The 20,229-nt window shown below is 45.2% G+C and overlaps 1 protein-coding gene across 12 annotated transcripts in view; it reads right to left on the minus strand.

Annotated features, from left to right (window-relative positions):
* Positions 1-20,229, minus strand: part of nav3 (neuron navigator 3) — an 838,834-nt gene that overhangs the window by 157,756 nt on the left and 660,849 nt on the right. For all 12 annotated transcript variants that reach the window (XM_038781097.1, XM_038781098.1, XM_038781101.1 and 9 more), the window contains one exon: positions 6,026-6,145. In XM_038781097.1, coding sequence (XP_038637025.1) covers positions 6,026-6,145 — 120 coding nt within the window. The remainder of the gene's footprint in view (positions 1-6,025; positions 6,146-20,229) is intronic.

Below are 20,229 nucleotides of genomic sequence, written 5' to 3' on the forward strand. Positions count from 1 at the left end.
GTGTGGCTCAGTCAGTTATTTGGCTAAAGTCAGTATCACAATCCTCTTGTTAATGGTGGGAGTGTGGTGACTAGTTAGAGATTTGGTGTAGCAGCCTGGATAACCAAGGATACTGTGAAGGAAGGTATTACCCCTACTATCCTTGCTGAAATCACATTCAATAGTAAACAGTGATTGAACCATCATAGCGACACCACTTATGGTTTTCCAACTGCCTGCACCTGTCAAGCAGCATTTTGAAAGTAAAAGTAGTGAGAGAGGAAAGACAGAATGAAACAGACGGGGACAGAAGGACATGGAAAGAGAAAGGGAGGGCGGGATTTTTCCCCATTGCAGTAAGCGCAGGAGCGGGCATAAAGTTTTCCCGCCAGCCACAATGTCAGGTTTTCACATTGCATCATCTGCTTCCTGCCTCATTAATGATGCAGGCAGGGGAAATCTGCGATTTAGTTCCATTATGACTCTTCTTCAGAACTCTTTGGATTCCTCTTCAGTTGTGAGGAAGAGTCACACGGACCCAAAACGTCCACAGATGCCATCAGACCGGCTGAAGTTTTTAAAATTTTTATTTCAGATTTGAGCATCCGCAGTATTCTGCTTATATTCCAGATGAGACGATGCAAACTTCAAATATTGAGCTGAGGGTACTTTTGCTTCATTATATTCTGCACATTCCAAACAAGTCCTTTGCTGTTTATACCATTTTCCAACATATAAATCAGTATCCTGCAGTGTGTGAAATCAGGAGTGTGGCAAATAGTGCAGATGTACAGAAAGGTTTTATGTTCTAGCCATACATTTTTTCCTATAATCTGTGACTGCAGCAGCCTCGGGGTAGAAATCGATCTGCAATGAACTTATTTTTCGTGTGTAAAACTTAAAAAAAAAAAATTTAGAGGACCCAATTCATTTTTTCCAATGAAGGGCAATTTAGCGTGGTCAATCGACCTAACCTGCATTCTTTGGGTTGTGGGGGCGAAACCCACGCAAACACAAGGAGAATGTGCAAACTCCTCACGGACAGTGACTCAGAGCTGGGATCGAACCTGGGACCTCAGCGCCGTGAGGCAGCAGTGCTAACCACTGCGCCACCCGTGCTGCCCTTCGGGTGTAAAACTAAATGATTTAGTGGTGGGATGATGTGAGCCTCATCTGCATACGTCGATCCAACTGTTACATTTCTGAAGCCCTCTTTTTAAGATTTCCCAATCAGAAAACTTCACCAGGTATTAAGCTCCTTACATATGTAAATTAAGGGTCAAATGCCTGTTGAATCTTCCATTGTGAAATTAGTCAGCAATGGGTTTGGGCATGGCTCATTCTCCTGGTTTGAGTGTCGCTGGTCATACAGTGACACATCTGTATTCAAAACGAGCCCCAGACCAATCTCTCGGTCTAAATGTCACACATTGTTAAGAATTGTAAAACGAACAGAGAATAAGGAAAAGAAAAACATACTTTGACCCTGAGATTTAAATTAAGAAACATTAAAAAATATTGCATTTATGTAGCACCTGTTGCAACCTCAGGATATCCCAAAGTGCTTCAGAGTGAATGATCGATGTTTGAATATAGTCAGCTTCCCCTTAAATGTATCGATATTATTCACCTCAAGCACTCCCTGTGGGAGCAAGTTCCCCATTCTCCCCATCCTCTGGATAGAGGTTTCTCGTGAATTCCTTACAGAGTATGGCCCCCAGTTTTGACTGCCACACAGGTAAGCAGATTTAAGGTAATGTATTAGGGAGTACCAGATTCAATAATAACTTTTAAAGGTGAATTAATAAGTAGAAAAAGAAACATTTGCAGGGCTTCAGGGAAGTATCATGAGAATGGGACTAAATGGATAGCTCTTTAAAGAGCTAAAATGAGCCAAATAACCTTTTTCTGTGCCGTATTCTGGTCCGGTTTAGCTCAGTTGGCACGACAGATGGTTCGTGATGCAGAGCGAGGCCAGTATCCTCCTGTACTGGCGAGGTTATTCATGAAGCTCCCCCCCCAACTTCTCAACTTTGTCCCTCACCTGAGGTGTGGTGATCCTCAGGTTATATCACCACCAGTCTGCTCTCCCCCTCAAAGGGGAAGGCAGCCTACGGTCATGTGGACACTATGGTAATTTTACCTTTACCTTATTATGGTCTTTATATGTTTGTATGGAACTAGTTCCTGATGAAAGATTAGTCGAAGATGGACGAATGGAACCGGTTATATATTGCTTTCCAGATAAAGTAAAAACAAATAGCAGAAACCTATATATCACCACCAGAGCACTTACACATTCTGGAAATATGGATGTCAAAGACAATTGGTACTTTTTGCCCATTCCCCCGCCTCGTTGACCTGACTGTGTGGCTTACTAGCTCACTTCAGAGGGAAGTTAAAGAGTCAACCATGTTCGAGGAATGGTAGCATTAAGGTGGTGTTACTGAACTAATAATCCAGAGGTTCTGGATAATGCTCTGGAGACATCAGTTCATTTATATTCAACTAATTAATACACCCGAGATAAAATGCTAGTTTAATTGGCTGAGATTTGGAGCCTGCTGTGGTGGGACCTGCCTTGGGGCTGCGGTGGGCCAACGAAAACCCCATTGATATTCAGTGTGACCGGGCGATCCCACCCATTAATAATGATCATCATCAAACTACCAGATTACCATCTGGTACACTCATCTCCTTACCCAGTCTGACCTACGTGTGAATCCAGATCCACAGCAGTGTGGTTGACACTTAATTGCCCACTGGAAGTGGCCTAACATTCCACTCAGTTGTATCACGCTGCTACAGTTAGTGGGTGTGTGGACACTGCAGAGACCGGAGCGGTTCAAGGCAGCAGCTCACCACCACCTTCTCAAGAGCAATTAGGGATGGGCAATAGATGCTAACCAGGCCAGCGAAGCCCACATCCCAAAAACAAATATAAAAAACATGTCATATATAGGTCCAGACCTAATAAGCACAGCACAATGTTACTGAACCAGTTGGGTTTTTATGACAGTCTGACAGGTTTATTTTTAAACAAAGACTGGCAATTTATCTTTATATTGATTACAGATCTTAAAATTGCTATGGTGGGATTAGAGCTGACATTCCCTGGATCATTGCTGTAGACCTATAGATTACTAGCTCAGTAATACAACCAGTACACTACAAAATCCATTGATTGCAGTGTAGTTTGGATGCTTGCAGTCTGTTGTTCATGCTCCACTGGAATATGGAAATGGATCTCCGTGTAACACATGGACACGTCTTGCCTACTGATGACAGAAATTTAAAATAAATATACCATAACCTATCTATTGTGTCCAAACCCTGAAACCTATCCTCCTCCTGTCCTGCTTGCGGTTTCTCCTTTCGGGAGATCTGCTGTGATGAGATGTCATGTTCGTCTGTCTGATTCGTCTGTCTGATTCGTCTGTCTGGTTCCAGCTTTACACATCCGTAGTAGCCCATCTGCAACCGCTCTGTGATGCCCATCGTTCAACTGCTCCTAGATGGACCCTTATTCTGCCGCCCTCCACTTTCCCCTCTAAAAGAGATCTCAGTTGAGATCTAGAAGAGAATCCTATCAAATTATATTATATATTGTGCTGTACTTAAATGGTGAGTGTTTTTAAAAGACCTAAAATAGAAACTAGAATTCCTGAACCACACTTTCAGAGCCTTTATGATGTTACTTCAACTTTGCAAATTTGCTGTTATGGCTGAATATTTAATACTTGAAAATAAATCTACACCATCTATTTTTGCACAATCTCTGATGACTTAAGTTGAGATAGAGCTCTCTCCTTTAGCTCACTTGTTGATTTCAAACAGTTCTGGAAGATGCATGCTGAGTACTCAACGAATATTCTACATGCTGTTTCTTTTCACCATTATTCTCTTCAGGCGCCTCACACAAAGCCATTTCAGGAATTTCAATTTATATCACAGTAGGCGAGTGTTTAGACCATCTCATTTTACTGAAAATGGACTGCAGAGGTAGTTAGCCCACCAGCCACACAAGTGCAAGGTGAAGCTGAAGGGGGGAAATTAAGAGAATGGAGTCAGTAATAGGGTTCTATTATGAAACAGGCTCCCCTGCATTGCAATCATTAAATAACTCAACTGAGCCTGTCAATTCTTGCAGTGGGTATAACCCAATTGTATCCACATTGGAGAATTTTTAAATGCTCCCAAATCTTTAGCATCATCTGAAATCATTGATCAGGAGTGTGTTTTAGCATCGGAGCTTTCCAAATAGATGAAGTTTTCTCCTTTTCACAAAGCTTCCTCCCAGTTTCCATGATTTGTGGTCTTGATTTTCCATCATTATTTGTCATTGCTGCTATGCTCATATTTCCCGTTCAATTTTCCTATGTCAACAGTGTTTTATGTTCACTAGGACAACTACACAAGATTAACCAACAGGAAAGGGAACAACAATTTATACTGCATGAGACTACCAAACAACTAGGGCAGAATTCTTTGTGTGTTTCTCGGCGGGTGGGGGGGAGCATTCACGGGCGGTGGGATTCTCTGTTCCTGCCGCTGTCAATGGGAATTCCAATTCAAGACACCTCACACTGCCGGGAGGACAAGAGAATCCCACCACTAGCGAACGGCCGGAAAATTCCGGCTTCATGTCAACTGTCGCAATGTAGTTGCAGGCTCTGGTCAGTAGAGGACTCTGTCAAATGAGTTTCTGAAATCCTGTCCCCATCCCATTGAATGGGGGGGTGGGGGGAGAGACATGGTGAGGTGAGTGAGCTGTTGAAAGGAGTGTGAAACATATTTTGAGAAAATGTATTTGTTTATTTTGAGGGAAAAAACTACCTATTCTAGTTTGGCGGAGGAGGAGTGGAAACAAGATGCTCATTTACAGTTACCATTGGCAACTTGAAGCATATTCTCACTGTCCTGCCAATCTCCATATCCATAATTTTCAAATACAGTCAGAAAAGTGGAATTCTCTCATAGACAGAATTGAATCTGAATCAATCTCCAGCTGCAGTCGGGTAAGAGAGAGAAAGTTGCTGTGATGGGTCCGTGGTCTTTACCAAGGCAACGCATTCTTTAACCAGCCTGACAATGGTCTGAGCCATCGTAACACAGCTAAGAGGAGAATTTTTAATAAATTTGTCATTCCTGCTAAGGATAAGCTATTTTCAGGGGAAATCTCACCAGATAAGGAAGGTTATTTAATCTATCTTAAATCAATTCAGGCGCTGAACAGTACACCCTTGACTGAGTGATCCCAGAGTTTTTGTCTCCAGCTTTCTTTCAGGTGGTTCCTTCCAATTGTTGACCACTCATTGTGTAAAGAAGGATGATTGATATCAACCCTAAAGTTACCCTTTATTAGATTGAACCCCTTTCTCCTTATTCCATTTCCACATTTTAAATTAAAGGAATATGCTGAATTTACACCTCCACACAATCACCTCCCACACATCTGGAAAGTCCATGTTTTTAAACTCTTCCCCACTATCAGGAGCCTAAATTATGAAAGGATCAGTATTCCAGCTCTCTTTTTCATTGTGTTTCCCAAATTTCAGAGTTTGCAAGTTAGTGATTAAAATGAGTTCGTTCCATTAGCTGCTCCGTTTCTTCCAGTTCCCCAGGCTTTTTGGCAGCAAACTGATTTGGTTCCAGATATCACTTGTGATGGGACCTGACCCTCCTCACACCATGCCAGCACCCCCACTCTCCAATACAGAGCACTGAGCACGAGAATAGTCAGGAATGGTGAGCCCCACTGGTCTGTACCAACCACAAGTCTGAGTCCATTAACATCGAGGTGCAAAAAATAAAAACTGCGAAATGGGCTGCACAATCGAGCAAGTGTACCGATGTTCACTCTGTGTTTCTAACACGCAAACTGTAGGAGGAGCAACATTTAGCTCAGACTTTGTCACAGGAATGAGTTTCAATTGACCCCTTCGCAACCCGAATCTTTCTTATATTTCAAAATTCCACCCAGGGGAGCCAGTAGCAGATGTCATGGCCATTTGAATAAACTTCTTCAGCTGTCACTTTCTCTTACCTGTCAACATCCCCCGAAATATCAGGCACTCCTCTTTGTATGACATCACGTGTGGCTGATATGTCTGGGATGCGGTTTATACTGCGAGTGTATAGATTCAGGCCACCATCAGTCATGTACCTGAGAAGAGGAGAATAGGTTAATAAAGTCTCCATTGAGGCTCGGCTTCATAATCCTCCAAGCCACCAATAATACTGACTAGGAAACTCCACCACAGTGTCAAAGGATAGTACAGAACAGAAGGAGGCCATTCAGCATATCGAGTCTGTTCAGAACTTGCCCACAACTTGATGAAAGTTCATTGGCCTGAAAAGGTGGGCTGATTTTTCCCCAACCCATGAAGATGGGTTCGGAGGCAGGTGCCAGGAAAATAATATGGGAAACCCCAACAGGACAGTTTTGAAATATTGTCCAGGAATTGGCCATCACTGGAATTGAAAGCCCACTTCCAAGAGGCAGGTGGGCAGGCAATGAAGCCGATTAGATCCCCAATCAAGAGGGATACCCCCCTCCCCCACCACCGTGCTGTATCAGATGGGCCCCTCCTTGTGTCGGGAGAAAGGACAGAATATTTCGCATTTCAAAAGCAGAGAGTAAAAACATTGACACTCAAACTGCAACAGAGCTGCAAGGTAATGTGAAAACAGGATACACGACAACAACCTGCTATTGTAACTGGCTCATTCACAGCATTCAAAAGATACTTAAAGATTAAACAATATGAGGGAAACCCCAATAATGAAGGTGAGAAGAGAGCCAATGACGAAACGGCACCTTGTATTTTTACCTTTCTGGTACTGTTTCTTTAAATTAAAACTGCAAGTGATCAGCGCACGATGGAAAGACAAACGAACACAAGAAATTGCAGGTCACACTCCTCCCACTGAGAGCCACAGCTTCAATCGACGAACGCAGCTGTTTGAATGAAGAACCTTAACTCTTTCACTACCACATATCATGTAATGGCTTTGAACAAAATGCTTTTGACAGTTAAAAAAATGAAACCTAGACTGAGATCAGGGTTTGGTGTCCACGTGCAATTAACGGAATCAAAGAATCACGGAGTGAGGAGACCCATTCAGCTTTGCCTGGGCCTGTCCACAGGCCCTGTGTGCGCGTCTGCCAGCTCTTTGAAAGAGTTATCCGGTTAATCCAATTCCCACATCTCTGCGTGGTACTCTGCTCGCGTTACACAGGACACAATGATGCAGCTCAGGGAAGATGTTTGAGACAACAGGCAATCGCAAAGCAATGGATGTGGCCAAATGCTCCATTTGAGGCCGTTATCAGAAGGAGAGAGGAAACAATGTGAGGGAGAGAAAGAAAAAACATACATTTTGTGTCTTTCACATCGTCAGGATTTCTCAAAATGCTATTCTGATGGAGTATTATTTTTGTAATTCTGTTGCTGTGGTTATAACAGAGAAAAACGTACCTTTCACATAGCAAGATCCCATTAAGAGAAGTAAGATCATTGTCTAGGTAATCTGCTTCAATGAAATGAAAAATGAAATGAAAATCGCTTATTGCCACGAGTAGGCTTCAATGAAGTTACTGTGAAAAGCCCCTAGTCGCCACATTCCGGCACCTGTCCGGGGAGGCTGGTACGGGAATCGAACATATGCTGCTGGCCTGCTTGGTCAGCTTTAAAAGCCAGCGATTTAGCCTTGTGAGATAAACCAGCCTCTGAGGGATAAAAAGTGCCAAGGGATCTTTTACACCCATTTTAGAGTCCGAGGTGATAATGATCTCACTAACACACTGCTTTCTCAATATGAACAGTGGTAAGACCAATTGACAAACACAACTCATCGTTAACTCGCTACCTGAGACCTATCTGATGCGGATTTTCAGAGACCAACATTCTCTTCAATTTTTTTAAGTGTGTGGGTGATCTATTAAAATGTGTGGCCCCATTTATTTTTGCAGACCCATACAGGTACAATAACATAAAGGAATTGATCTGTGAACAGTCTGCTGGAGATTTTCAGACTTGGCCTTGCAGTTTATTGGAAACATTGAGAGTCACAGAGGACTTCCGCCTGTGACCATGGAGTGATTGGTCACATAAAGGGCTGTTCCTGTTCAAAGTCACAGAAAAGGGCTCTTTTTACCCAGATCCGGGTGGAATTTTGATGAAAAGGCGGAGGCGAATGATAGAGGAGTAGTTTACCCCTGGAATGGTATGTCTTCTGATCACCGGACCCTGCAGAAAACAGTAAGAGGTTTGGCTGGAAAGTTGAAACAGTTTTGTGCTTCACAGACAGTCTCTTCCAGCATGCAGGCAGGGAGAGGGGCAAGGTGTAAGGCCCCAGATACAGAAATTGATGACATTTATCAAAGAGGAATTCCATAAACAGAGGAAAGAAGTACATGAGGATCATGCAACGGCCATTGCAGAAGCTGTGGCACCCCTGGAGAGTACTTTGGAGCGGATGGAGAGGTGTTTGGAGGTGCAGGGGTCACAGATTCAGGAGATTGAAGGAGTGATCTCGGACCACAGCGAGCGTGTGGTGGCTCTGGAGGCGGAGTTGGGGCTCTTAGGAGACCTTTGTAAGATGTTGAGGGCAACGGTTTGAAGAGCTGAAAATACCTTGAGAAGACAGAACCTGCGAATAGTGGGCCTGTCTGAAGGAGTGGAAGGTGTGAGTGCCATGAGGTACGTCTCGAGGATGCTGGCTCTGAGGCAAAAACCTAGAGCTGGGGAGCCGCCGCTGGCGGTGATCGTGAGGCTCCATAAATTTATGGAGAAACACAAAATTCTATGGTGGGCCAGGGAGAAGCGTAGCTGCGGCTGGGAGGGAAATAACATCTGGATTTATCAGGACATCGGAGCCGAGTTGGCAAAATGGCAGGCAGGTTTCAACAAGGCCAAGGCGGTGCTGAACCAGCGGCAGATCAGGTTTGGGGTGCTCTACCCGGCGAAATTATGGGTGACATTCTGAGGCCAGGAGTATTATTCCGAGACCCCAGAAGCGGCCGAAGACCTCATTAAGGAGCATAAACTGGGGGAGAACTGAGTGGACAATGCTTGGGAACCGGGGTGCTGACACTATGTAATGGTCGGGAGCATGTTTGAAGTGCGTGTAGGGATTGGGGGATTTTCGCCTTTATTTGTTCAATGTTGCGATTGTAAGGAGTTGTAGGGGTGAAATGTTTATGTGGGGATGGATGTTCCCATCCCCCCTCCTGTTTTATGGGACTGTTTGTGTTTAACATCTGTTTGTTTGCTTTTGGAGAAGGCTACCTGGAGTTCAGGAGAAGTCCTTGTTTGGGTGGGGGAGAGTAAGGCCAGTAGGAGGCCTTCTTTGAGCTGAGGAGTAGGGGGGCAGAATAGGGAGGTGGAGGTCATTAGGATGTGCCTTTTGGGCAGGGGCAGCCGCGCTAGCAGGTTATGCTGGTGAATGGAAGTTAGGTGGTGGGGGAGAAGGCCAAGAGGGGTGGCCGGGGGAGGGGAGGAAAGGGGAAGTGGGGGGGGAAGAAGAAAAGCGCGGGCGGGGGGGGGGGGGGGGGGGGGGGGGGGGGGGGGGGGATTTCTGCAACGTGGCAGGGGGTGAGAGATGACATGGTCAAGGGCGAAGAAAGGAGCCATCTGGGATGGGCTAGGTTTGAAGTGGAATTAAAGGGGCAGGAGTTAAGTGGGGAAGATGACGGATGATAGAGGGGATTGGAGGCGCAAGCCTCCGGTAAGGTTGGTAACGTGGAACGTCCGGGGACTGAATGGGCCGGGTCTTCGCGCACCTCAGGATCTTGAAAGCGGGGGTTGTCATTTTGCAGGAGACACACCTCCGTGTGAAAGACCAGGTTAGGTTAAGGAAGGGGTGGGTCGGGCAGGTTTTTCATTCGGGGTTTGGTTTGAAATCGAAGGGTATGCCAATTTTAATGAGCAAAGAAATGGGATTCTTGAGTGCGAAGGAGGTATGGGATCCAGGTGGGAGATATGTGATTGAGTGGGGTATTGGAAGGGGCACCGGTCGTGTTGGTAAATCTGTATGCCCCAAATTGGGATGATGTGGGCTTTATGAGGGGGTTGCTGGCAGCAATCCTGGATTTGGCCACGTACCAGTTGATCATGGGAGAAGATTTTAACTGTGTCCTAGAGCTGAAGGTGGATAGATCGTGCCCCAGGTCGATGGGTAGGGTACGAATGGCAAGGGAGCTGGGGAGGTTTATGGAGAGGACGGGTATGGTAGAACCATGGCACTTTCAAAACCCAGGGGGGAGGAAGTATTCCTTATTTTCACACATGTATAAGGTGTATTCGAGGATTGATTACGTTGTAGTGAGTCGGGAGATTTTGGTTAGTTAAGGGGCTCAGCAGGGGAGTTTGAGAAAAGGTGGGGGATGTTTGTGACCGTATTTGAGGGTGCCGAGGAGTGGCGTGAACCACTCCAGCGACAGGCCACCCAGAAGGTGCGGAATCCTCCGCACCTTCAGGAGTTCGGCCGGCGCTGGCGCCATGCCAACCGGGGGGGGGGGGGGGGGGGGGGGGGGGGGGGTTGGATGGAGAATCCTATCCAACACCTCTGCAGTGCAGTACTGCACAGGAATATCAGTGGGATTTTGAGCTCAAGTCTCTGGATGGGAACTTGAACTCATGACCTACTGAGTCAAAGGCAATGGTTCCCTCTACTGAACCACAGCTGAGACTGTACACACAAAGCTCCTGGGAGTGGACCTGAACACACAACGTCCTGATTCAGCAGTGAAACTGCCACCCAATGAGCAAAATAAGAAAATTATGCTTTAGCCTGTTCAGCCTTATATCACATTCAAGACTGAAAGATGATTGACTGCAATTATGTTAAACACTGTTCACTGCCACTGCCTTCAACTCTTCATTACAATATTTAGACCACCCACACTAGGCAAACTATGCCAACACCAGGTTTAGGCTTCCATCTCGCCAGCCCTTGTGTTTAATCAGATGGGAAGGAAGAACACAAGGCTTCCTTTTATACGGTGCTCAACGGCAGATCCACAAAATCCAATCCAAGTTTATAATTCTCCACACTGTTATTCTATAGCATTCCTGATCCAAACACAACAATTCAAAATATAAAAGCCTGATTCAAGGGCAAAAATCACCCAATGACCTTTTCCCAAACTACTAAACACAGTAAAAGTGGTCTATCCAATGTCAATGTTCACCCAGGATGAGCATACGTTCGCAATCGGCAATTAGACTAACATTTTGCCCTCTCTTTGTCAAAACAGAACGACTTGCAATTCTATCGAGTCCTTCACAATTCCAGGACATCCCAAAACCCTTTATAACCAAGTTGTTGTAATGTAGGAAAGACGGCAACAAATTTCTTTTTATTCATTTACGGCATGTGGGCGTCACTGCCTAGGCCAGGATTTATTGCCCATCCCTTGTTGCCCTTCAGAAGGGCAATTTGTGCACTGCAAGCTCCCATTAAAGGCAATGTGATAATGGCGGTATGGTGAACAGTTTTTGCAATATTGGTTGAGTTTTAAATTTGGCCTGGATACCGGGAGAATTATCTTGCTCTTTTTCAAACATTGTCGTGGATTCTCTTACTTCCACCTGACGACACAGATGGATTCTTGATTTAATACTTTATCCCAAAAGATAGCACCTCTGACAGTGCGGAATCTTCTCAGGACTATACTGGACATGTCAGCCTGGACTTTGTGCCTGAGCCTCTAACTGAAACTTGAAACCAAGAGCTCAGACTCTGAGATGAGAGTGCTATCTCCCGAGACATGCCTACCAATACACAGCTCTCCAATGCCTCAATCTGACCTGCAAATACCAGAGAGCAAATTAGGTCTGGATGAGGTAACATTTGCCCTGACTCAACGCTTCCTGGGACCCGTAAAATAAATAAAAAAGCTTGTCCTATCACTGCAGTGGGAAAAATGATCTCAAATGTCAGTGAATCACTCATCATTGGCCAGGGTAAGAGAAGGCAAAAACATTAAACGCAAGTCCATCCAATTAAGAGCTGGCTATTAAAGTAGACCAAGGCAGGCCAACAGCACGGTTCAATTACCGTAACAGCCTCCCTGAACAGGCGCCGGAATATGGCGGCTAGGGGCTTTTCACAGTAACTTCATTTGAAGCCTACTTGTGACAATAAGCGATTTTCATTCCATTTCAATTGTAGACAAGTTTAACAACAGCATTGTGCCCCTGGAAAGAGAGGTCAAATCAACCAAAATAAAAATAAAATAAGCGAGGAACACCCAAAAGAGGTGGTGGAGAGGTGATACTGAACCAATAATTCAGGGACTCTGGTTGGAGTCAAGCATTGAAATCCCACCAAGGAAACTAGTGGAATTTCAATTCAATTAATAAATCTGGAATGTAAAGTAAATTGTGGCTGGTTTAGCTCACTGGGCTAAATCGTTGGCTTTGAAAGGAGACCAAGGCAGGCCAGCAGCATGGTTCAATTCCCGTACCAGCCTTCCCGAACAGGCGCCAGAATATGGCGACTAGGGGCTTTTCACAGTAACTTCATTTGAAGCCTACTTGTGACAATAAGTGATTTTCATTTCATTCTTCAAATCATTAGTAATGATGTAACTATTACTGATGGTTATTTTAAACCCATTTGGTTCACTAATGTTCTTCAGGGAATGAAATCTGCCATCCCTACCTGGTCTGGCCTACATATGACTCCAGACCCGCCCTTTGAAATGGCCTCACAAGCCACTCAGTTGTATCAAACCACGATATAAAAAGGAATTAAACTGAACTGCTATCAACCTCTTCACCAGAAATAACAGCACACCCAGCCTTGCCAATTCTGTAAAGTCCTCCTTTTGTGCCAGAATTGGAAGAGCTGTTCCAGAGATTAGTCAAACAATAACCTAATATAGTCATGCTCACAATGTTCCAGGCACCACCATCACTATCCTTGGATATGTCCTGTCCCACCAACAGTATACAGTTGGGAAGGAGTTGCCATTAGAGTACTCAACATTGTCACTGGACCCCATGAAGTCTCATGACAATGAGCAATGAAACTTCCTCAACTGATGAATCAGTACTCCTCCATATTAAACACCATTTTGAAGGAGCATCAAGTGTGCCAAGGGCACTGAATGTACTCAAGATGTCTATCACCAAGAAGGATCGGTAGCACCACTACTGACTGAGGTGGCCAAATCCTAAAGGACATAGCTGCTGGACTGCCACTATGGCAGGTGGTAATGGAAAAACCGACTTGACCCTGTCTTCACCAATCTACCTGCCACTGATGCATCTGTCCATGACAGAATCTTTAGAGCCACTAGTCTTTACTGAGGTGAAGTCCCTTCTTCATATTGAGAATAATCACTATTGTGTAATGTAGCACTATCACCATACTAAATGGGATACATTTTGAACAGAAACAATCCGTGTCCAAATGCAGCAAGACCCGGACGATATCCAGGCTTGGGCTGATAACAGGCAAGTAACATCCGTACCACATAAGTGCCAGGCAACGACCATTTCCAACAAGAGAGAATCCAACTATCTCCCTTTGACATTCAACAGCATGGTCACCAGCAACTCCCCCACCATCAACATCCTGAGGGCTTATCATTGGACCAATCATATAAATACTGTGGCTATGAGAGCAGGTCAGAGGCTGGGAATTCTGCGAAGAATAGCTCACTCCTGACTCCCAAAGCCTGTTCACCATCTACAAGGTACAAGTCAGGGGTAACAATACTGTCCTGACAGCATTGTGGGTGTACCTACACCACATGGGCTGCAGCGGTTCAAGAAGGCACCACCATCCTAAGGGCAATTAGGGATGGGCAATAAATGTTGGCGTAGCCAGCGATGCCCACATCTCGTTAACAAATTAAGAAAATTAACAGAGAGGATGGAGAAAGCATGAGACTTAAAGAACCATAGAATAATACAGAAATGGAGGCCATTTGGCCCATCACGCCTGTGAGTTATCCAGTTCATTCCACTTTGCCTACAGCCCTGTAAACCTTTCCTTCTCAAGTATTTATTCAATTATCTTTGAAAATTAGCATTGAATCTGTTCTACTGCTCTTTCAGGTGCACATTACACAGAAACTTGCTTTGTAAATAGCCTCATCTCTCCTCTGGCCTTTAACATATTATCATCAATCTTTGTTCTTTGATTACTGACCCACCTGCCAGTCGAAACAGTTTCTCCTTATTTATTCCACAAAACCCCTCCTATCTTTAAACACCCCTATTAAATCTTCCCTTAACCTTCTCTGCTCCAAGGAGAACAATCCAACTTAAGTTTTCCCTGGTCCCAGTCTTGTAAATCTCCTTTGTGCCCTCTCTCAAAAGTTTTCCCAACTCTTCAACACAACCAGTAAATAATCTTTTCAGAATTGTTTATTTTTAACTGTTAAGTAAGTTACAGCAATAAAATAATCCCTAAACCTCTCCATGATCATACCTGTTTAGTAATACTGCGGTACGTGATTCTTGAGCAGGAGTATGCAAGCTTATCTACTTTGGGAGTTGATGGTGTTTACACCATAGAAGTGGACCACTTGAAGACTGTGAACCTCTTCCTAATGTTCTGACAGGATGACTGGGAATCACCACCTCTGCATGGTGTGATTCCTACTGTGTGAGGGAGCCTGCTGTTAGCCAGCTGTGAAGAGCTGGCTGAATGGAGAACAAGTGCTGCCACAGAGCGGAAGATCTCTGTCCTAGTCGGTCTCGGTACAAACCGCTGTCAGGTGTGGCTCATTGATAACTCCCGCACCTCAGAATCAGAGTTGTGGGTACCAGCCCCTTTCCAAAGACATGTTCCAAACTGAGATTCCGAGTGCAGTGCTGAGGGAGTGATATCCTGTCAACAGTGAAGTCTTTCAGATCAAATGTTAAAAAGAGACAATGTCTATCCCCAAAAGTGGATGGAAAGATCCCACGGCAACTATTCTGAAGAAGAGCAGGGCAATTTCCCACACCATCTTGGCCCAATATTTATATCTCACCCAATATCACCAAAACAAATTACCCAGTCATTATCACATTGCTGTTTGTGGGAGCTTGCTGTGCCCAAATTGGCTGCTGCGTTTCCCGCAATAAATGAATGACTACACTGCAAATTGTACTTTACAGATTACTGGCTAGGTTTCACTGTGATAGTGTGTCCAATTCCGGGTACCACACTTTGGACAGAATGCCAAGGCCTTCAGGAAGATGCAGAGGTGGTTCACCAGGGTGATATGAGGAGTTTCAGTTATTTGGTGTAATTGGGCAATCTAGGATTGGTCTCCTTTGACAAGAAGTGGTGAATAGGAGACCCATTAGAAGTGTTCAAAATTCTGAATACGTTGGATAGAGCAAATACAAGCATACTGATTCCTCTAGCAAGTAGATCAATAACCGGAGATTATGAGCACAAACGAATGGCATCATCATGCCCTACTTGGTGATGCGACGAGGCTGTTAAATTGGGCGAAGGCCTTTCATGAGATTTGCGATGCTCAGAATGCCTCAAGATCTAACGATGAACATATTTAAGTGCACCCAATTCCTGAGGCTCGGAAATGAACACCCGCACCTGGGAGACCTCGTCATGGTGCCATTTGGCACTAGTTCACACAAACATGGACCAGGCGTATTGGCACGTAGCGGGGTCACCCAGGCCATCGGAGGTCCCCAGGTGGTCCAGCTCTGTGCAGGGTGATACCCTGGCATTCTTGGCACATGGGGGCACATTGGCACTGCTAGCCTGGCACCTTGGCACTGTCTGCCAGGGTGCCCTGGTGGCATTGGCAGGCTGGTAGGGGCATTGTCAGGATGTCAGGTTTGCAGTGTCAAGGTGCCCAGCTGGCAGGTTGCGCATGCCAGGGATCGTTGCCTGAGGTGCCCTGCCCTTAAGAGGTGGGGTGGTGGTTGGGGGGGGGGGTTAAATCACGCCCTACACATCTGTGAACTAGAGAGAAGATGAGTGAATTTTTTCTTGTTAAGATCTGGAAAAGACGGCCTGAAAAGGTGGTCGAATCATAGGTACTTTGAAAAAGAATTCTGACATGCCTTTGTGTGGTTCTGGGGAAAAAGCTAGGGTGTAGAAATTAATTTGATTGCTTGTTCAAAGAGTTGGTGAAGGCATGACAGGCTCAATGTCCTCCTTCTGCACTGCACTTGGCTGTAAGTGCTTTGGAATGTCCTACGGTCATGAAAGGCACTATATATAAATGGATTCATGCCCTGTCAAGTATCACCCTGCTAAATGCTGCTTACATGCTGCTAGGCATAGAATGCATAGCGCAAGGAGGTTAGAGTTGCCATGACAACAAAGGAGGAGTAGGCCCAGGTTGGCAGAGGGAATAACAATGATCTCAACAATGTTCGCTATTGTTATCTCTTCATCTTATCCTTTGAAGGACCAACTGAGCCAGACAGGTGACCAACCAAACTACATTACCTTCAGGAGTACCGAGAAGCTTATACAAAAAGTTTATTTGACAAAACTAAAGTAAAGGCCGCAACACAGCATACAGCACAAAAGTACCAGCTGGGTCTACCAATCATGTCGGTCCCAATCCGGGCCGGCTTTAAAGTACAAGGTTCAAGAGCCCCAGCTGCTAGGCCTCCACCACTCAGCTAAGGAGCTCGTACTCCACGAGCTCCACGGGGAGATTAATTGGGTCATCCCCATGGGTCCCTGGCTTTTTGTTTTAAAATACTTAAGATCTCTGTTGCATCACACCTAGAAAGTGGGCCCTTGTGCTTCTCATAACCAAATTCTAATAAAAGTTGTAGGTCAGGTGAACTCCATGATATACTTTGGTGTTCTCTAAGCCCTGGCCCATAACAGAAAAGATGGCAGATTTCCTTCCCTAAAGGACATAAGTGAGCCAGTTGGGTTACCATGGTTGGCATGGGTAACTGAGCCTAGCCTTACATTCAAGAGTGCAACAAGCAGTGAGTAGAGTTGGCAGGTTGGTAAGTGTGGGAGTTAGGGGAAATGGGGGAGGGAGGTTTTCTCTTTCTTTTCTAATGTCTTTTTTTCCTAACTACTTTCACAGGTCAGAAGGAGCAGTTGTAGACCAAGACCCCAAAAGATGGAAGATTATTAAGGGATTAACTGAGAAGCACCAGGATAAGAAAAAAGTCAGCGACTAAGAGGAGGCTAAAGTCAAATAAAGGGAATATCTTCACGATTAAGTATTTCGCAAAGTTAGCACGTCGGATTCAGTAAGCCCAAGTATAAGCCATGGCAGGTGATGTCAGTTGAGTGGAATCTGTGGCCTGTTTATATGTGGAAAGGTATGGACCTTATTGGCATCCTCGATGACATCGTGTGCGGAGAGTGCTCCCAGATGCAGACATTTGAGCTCCGGGTATCAGAGCTCGAGCGGTGGCTGGAAACACTTGAGCACATCCGCGAGGTTGAGAGTTATGTAGATAGCATATTTAGAGAGGTGCTCACACTGCAGCTCAAGGGATTTGAGGGACAAAAGGGAATGGGATACCATCAGACAATCAAAAAGAAACAGAAAGGTAGTGCAGAGAATTGCTGTGTCTCACTCACTAAGCTTTTTTTTCATTTTGGAAGCTGCTTCGTCCAGGGAGTACAGACAGAACCAAGCTTCTAGCACCACCACCAGCTTGATTGTAAAGGAGGGGAGGAAGAGGAAAGCACGAGTGACATCGGTAGATGATTAAGGAACATCGGAGCAGATTGTCAGTGATAATGGTACGCAGTTTACTTTGAAGGAGTTTGAGGACTATTTGAAAGGGAACAGTGTACACCATATCAAGTCAGCTCCATACCATCCAGCAACGAATAAATTGGCTGGATGTTTGGTGCAGTCATTAAAACATTCTATCAAAGTATTGAAGGATAAGGGAACATTATCAAGAAGAGTGAACAGATTTCTCATACCTTATTGGAACATTGTACATGCTACCACGCAAAGTTCACCTGCAATGCTGTTGTTCAAGAGGAAACTAAGAACTCCGTTTGATTTGTTAACTCCACCTGATATTTCAGATTGTCAACCGACCACAACAAGCAATATTGCTGGGAGGGAAAAAATCTCTGAAAAGCGAGTCTTCAAACAGGAAGAGAGAAAGTGTTAGCTCAGCAAAGACAGGTCCAATATTGTACACCATACAGACGGATGATGAAAGAGTCTGGTGATGTCAGGCTGATCAGTTAATTACTGCACTAAGTGAGTTTTCAGAAACTTCAAGAGGGTCTACTGTTAGAATATCTGGAGTGCAATGCTTCAGAACTGAGACCAGAGACAGTGACAGATGCAGATTCTGTTTCTGAGGACTTATCAATGCCAATATTGACAAATACTGAAACAACTGCTCAAGAAGTACCATCTACAGAAAAGAATGAGGACACTTCTGAGGTCGCAAGTAGCCAAGTTCAAGAACACCGAATTCAACCAAAAAGGAATACATGTCCACCACAGAGACTGTCTGATTGAAAAGTGTATATGCATAGAAATAAAACATAAGAGGATCTATTGTGTAAATGTGAATTGTTGTCACACCAACGAAGTAACGGAGGAAGGGTATGTATCTGAGAATATATTCCTGCTGTTTCTGCATCAAGTGATATTTAGCGACATCAGCAGAGTGTTTGAACGGGCTTTCAGCAGATCACCATGTTCATTGTTTGAGCAACACCCTTAATAAATCTCTCATCATGTTTTACAAGAATCTAGAGTGGGCACTTCCGCAGCTTTTGTCTTTGTGGCAACAAAGGTATTTAACAGATCCTTACTACAAATGTTCACTAATTGCTGCCGCTCTACATCAGTGAGGTTTCATGTATATCTTATGAGTCAAGCACATAGTCAAGTAATCAGCCTATGTAACTGTTAGGACCCAGGCTAGGCCAAGGCCTGTGCAGAGCTGTATATAGTCGCTGCTAGTGATAAACTTCATGGAATTAAACTGAACCAGAAACCTCGACATTCTCAATATCTTGCTTAGCACAGAGTCAGAACCCTTGAGGTCTATATCAAGACCCACAGCATATATGGTGGCAACAGACTGGAAAAGACCACGACAGTTGCCATGCTGGGATTTGAACCTACGCCCGCAAAGTATTAGCTGAGCCGCTCAATTACTAGTCCAGTGAGGGCCCATCCTCCACATCAGAGAGTCCCTAGAAAGACAGGGGACGAGATTCTCCCATTCAGTGGCAGAGTGTCCACGCCATCGGAAACAACGGCGTGAATGGGCCACTGGGAGTACCGATTCTGGCCCCAACATGGGGCCAGCACGGCACTCGAGCTGTTCACACCACTCCAGCCTCCCATCCCGGTGTGAACTGTGCGCCGCAGGATCCGCGCATGCGCAGTGGCATTGGCGCCAACCCACGCATGCGTGATGGCCTCCCTCAATGCGCCGGCCCTGACGCAACATGGCGCGGGAGTTCAGGGGCCGGCGCAGAAGAAAATAGGCCCGGGGAGCGAGAGGCCGGCCCGCCTATTGGTGGGCCCTGGTTGTGGGCCAGCCCCATCGGAGCCCCCCCCCGCCAACGGCTCTGCGGAGAATCGCGTGCCGGCGTTGGGGCTGCGTGGTCTGATTGCTGGGATTCTCCGGCTCGGCCCTAGGCTGGGAGAATCCCGCCCAGGGCATTCCTCCTGGCAGGATGCAGGTGAAGTCAAACAGCTGACCCGAGGTAGCCATCAGGTGTATCAAGGTGGGAGGTTTACAAGGCCCACCTTGATGCTGAGGGACTTCATACCAGTTATAATTAAAAAATCCATGCCCTCTAACCCCTGAATGGTTGTAGTAAATACGTTTTTTTTTAAAGTGGAAAGTTTTCAATTAATGACATTTTAAAAAAGTTTACTTAACACATCCTATTGTCACTATAGGGCCATTGGTTCTATATAGAATATTGTGGGTGAATGAGCATGGACATGCCATTGCTTGGCATAGGTGCTATGAGGGGCCATAGCCAGTGGGTGGGGTGTCATGACTTGGCACGGGGGGGAGGAATGAGGAGCACCTTTTGAACTTACTCTGTCTTGCACACTATAGTTACGACACCTCTGCGGTACTAAGAACCATAGCTCTTTGTAAAGCTGGCCCAACTCCATGAAAATTGTGGAGGGCTAATAGATGCCCATCACTGCAATGGAGCCAGGCAGGTCAGCAGGGTGCGGGCTGGGCTCATGAATCAAATTTTTAAAAAATAAATTTAGAGAAACCAATATTTTTTTCTAATTAAGGGGCAATTTAGCATGGCCAATCCACCTAACCT

The sequence above is a fragment of the Scyliorhinus canicula genome, chromosome 20 (assembly GCF_902713615.1).
Source record: "Scyliorhinus canicula chromosome 20, sScyCan1.1, whole genome shotgun sequence".
NCBI classification, from domain to species: domain Eukaryota; kingdom Metazoa; phylum Chordata; class Chondrichthyes; order Carcharhiniformes; family Scyliorhinidae; genus Scyliorhinus; species Scyliorhinus canicula.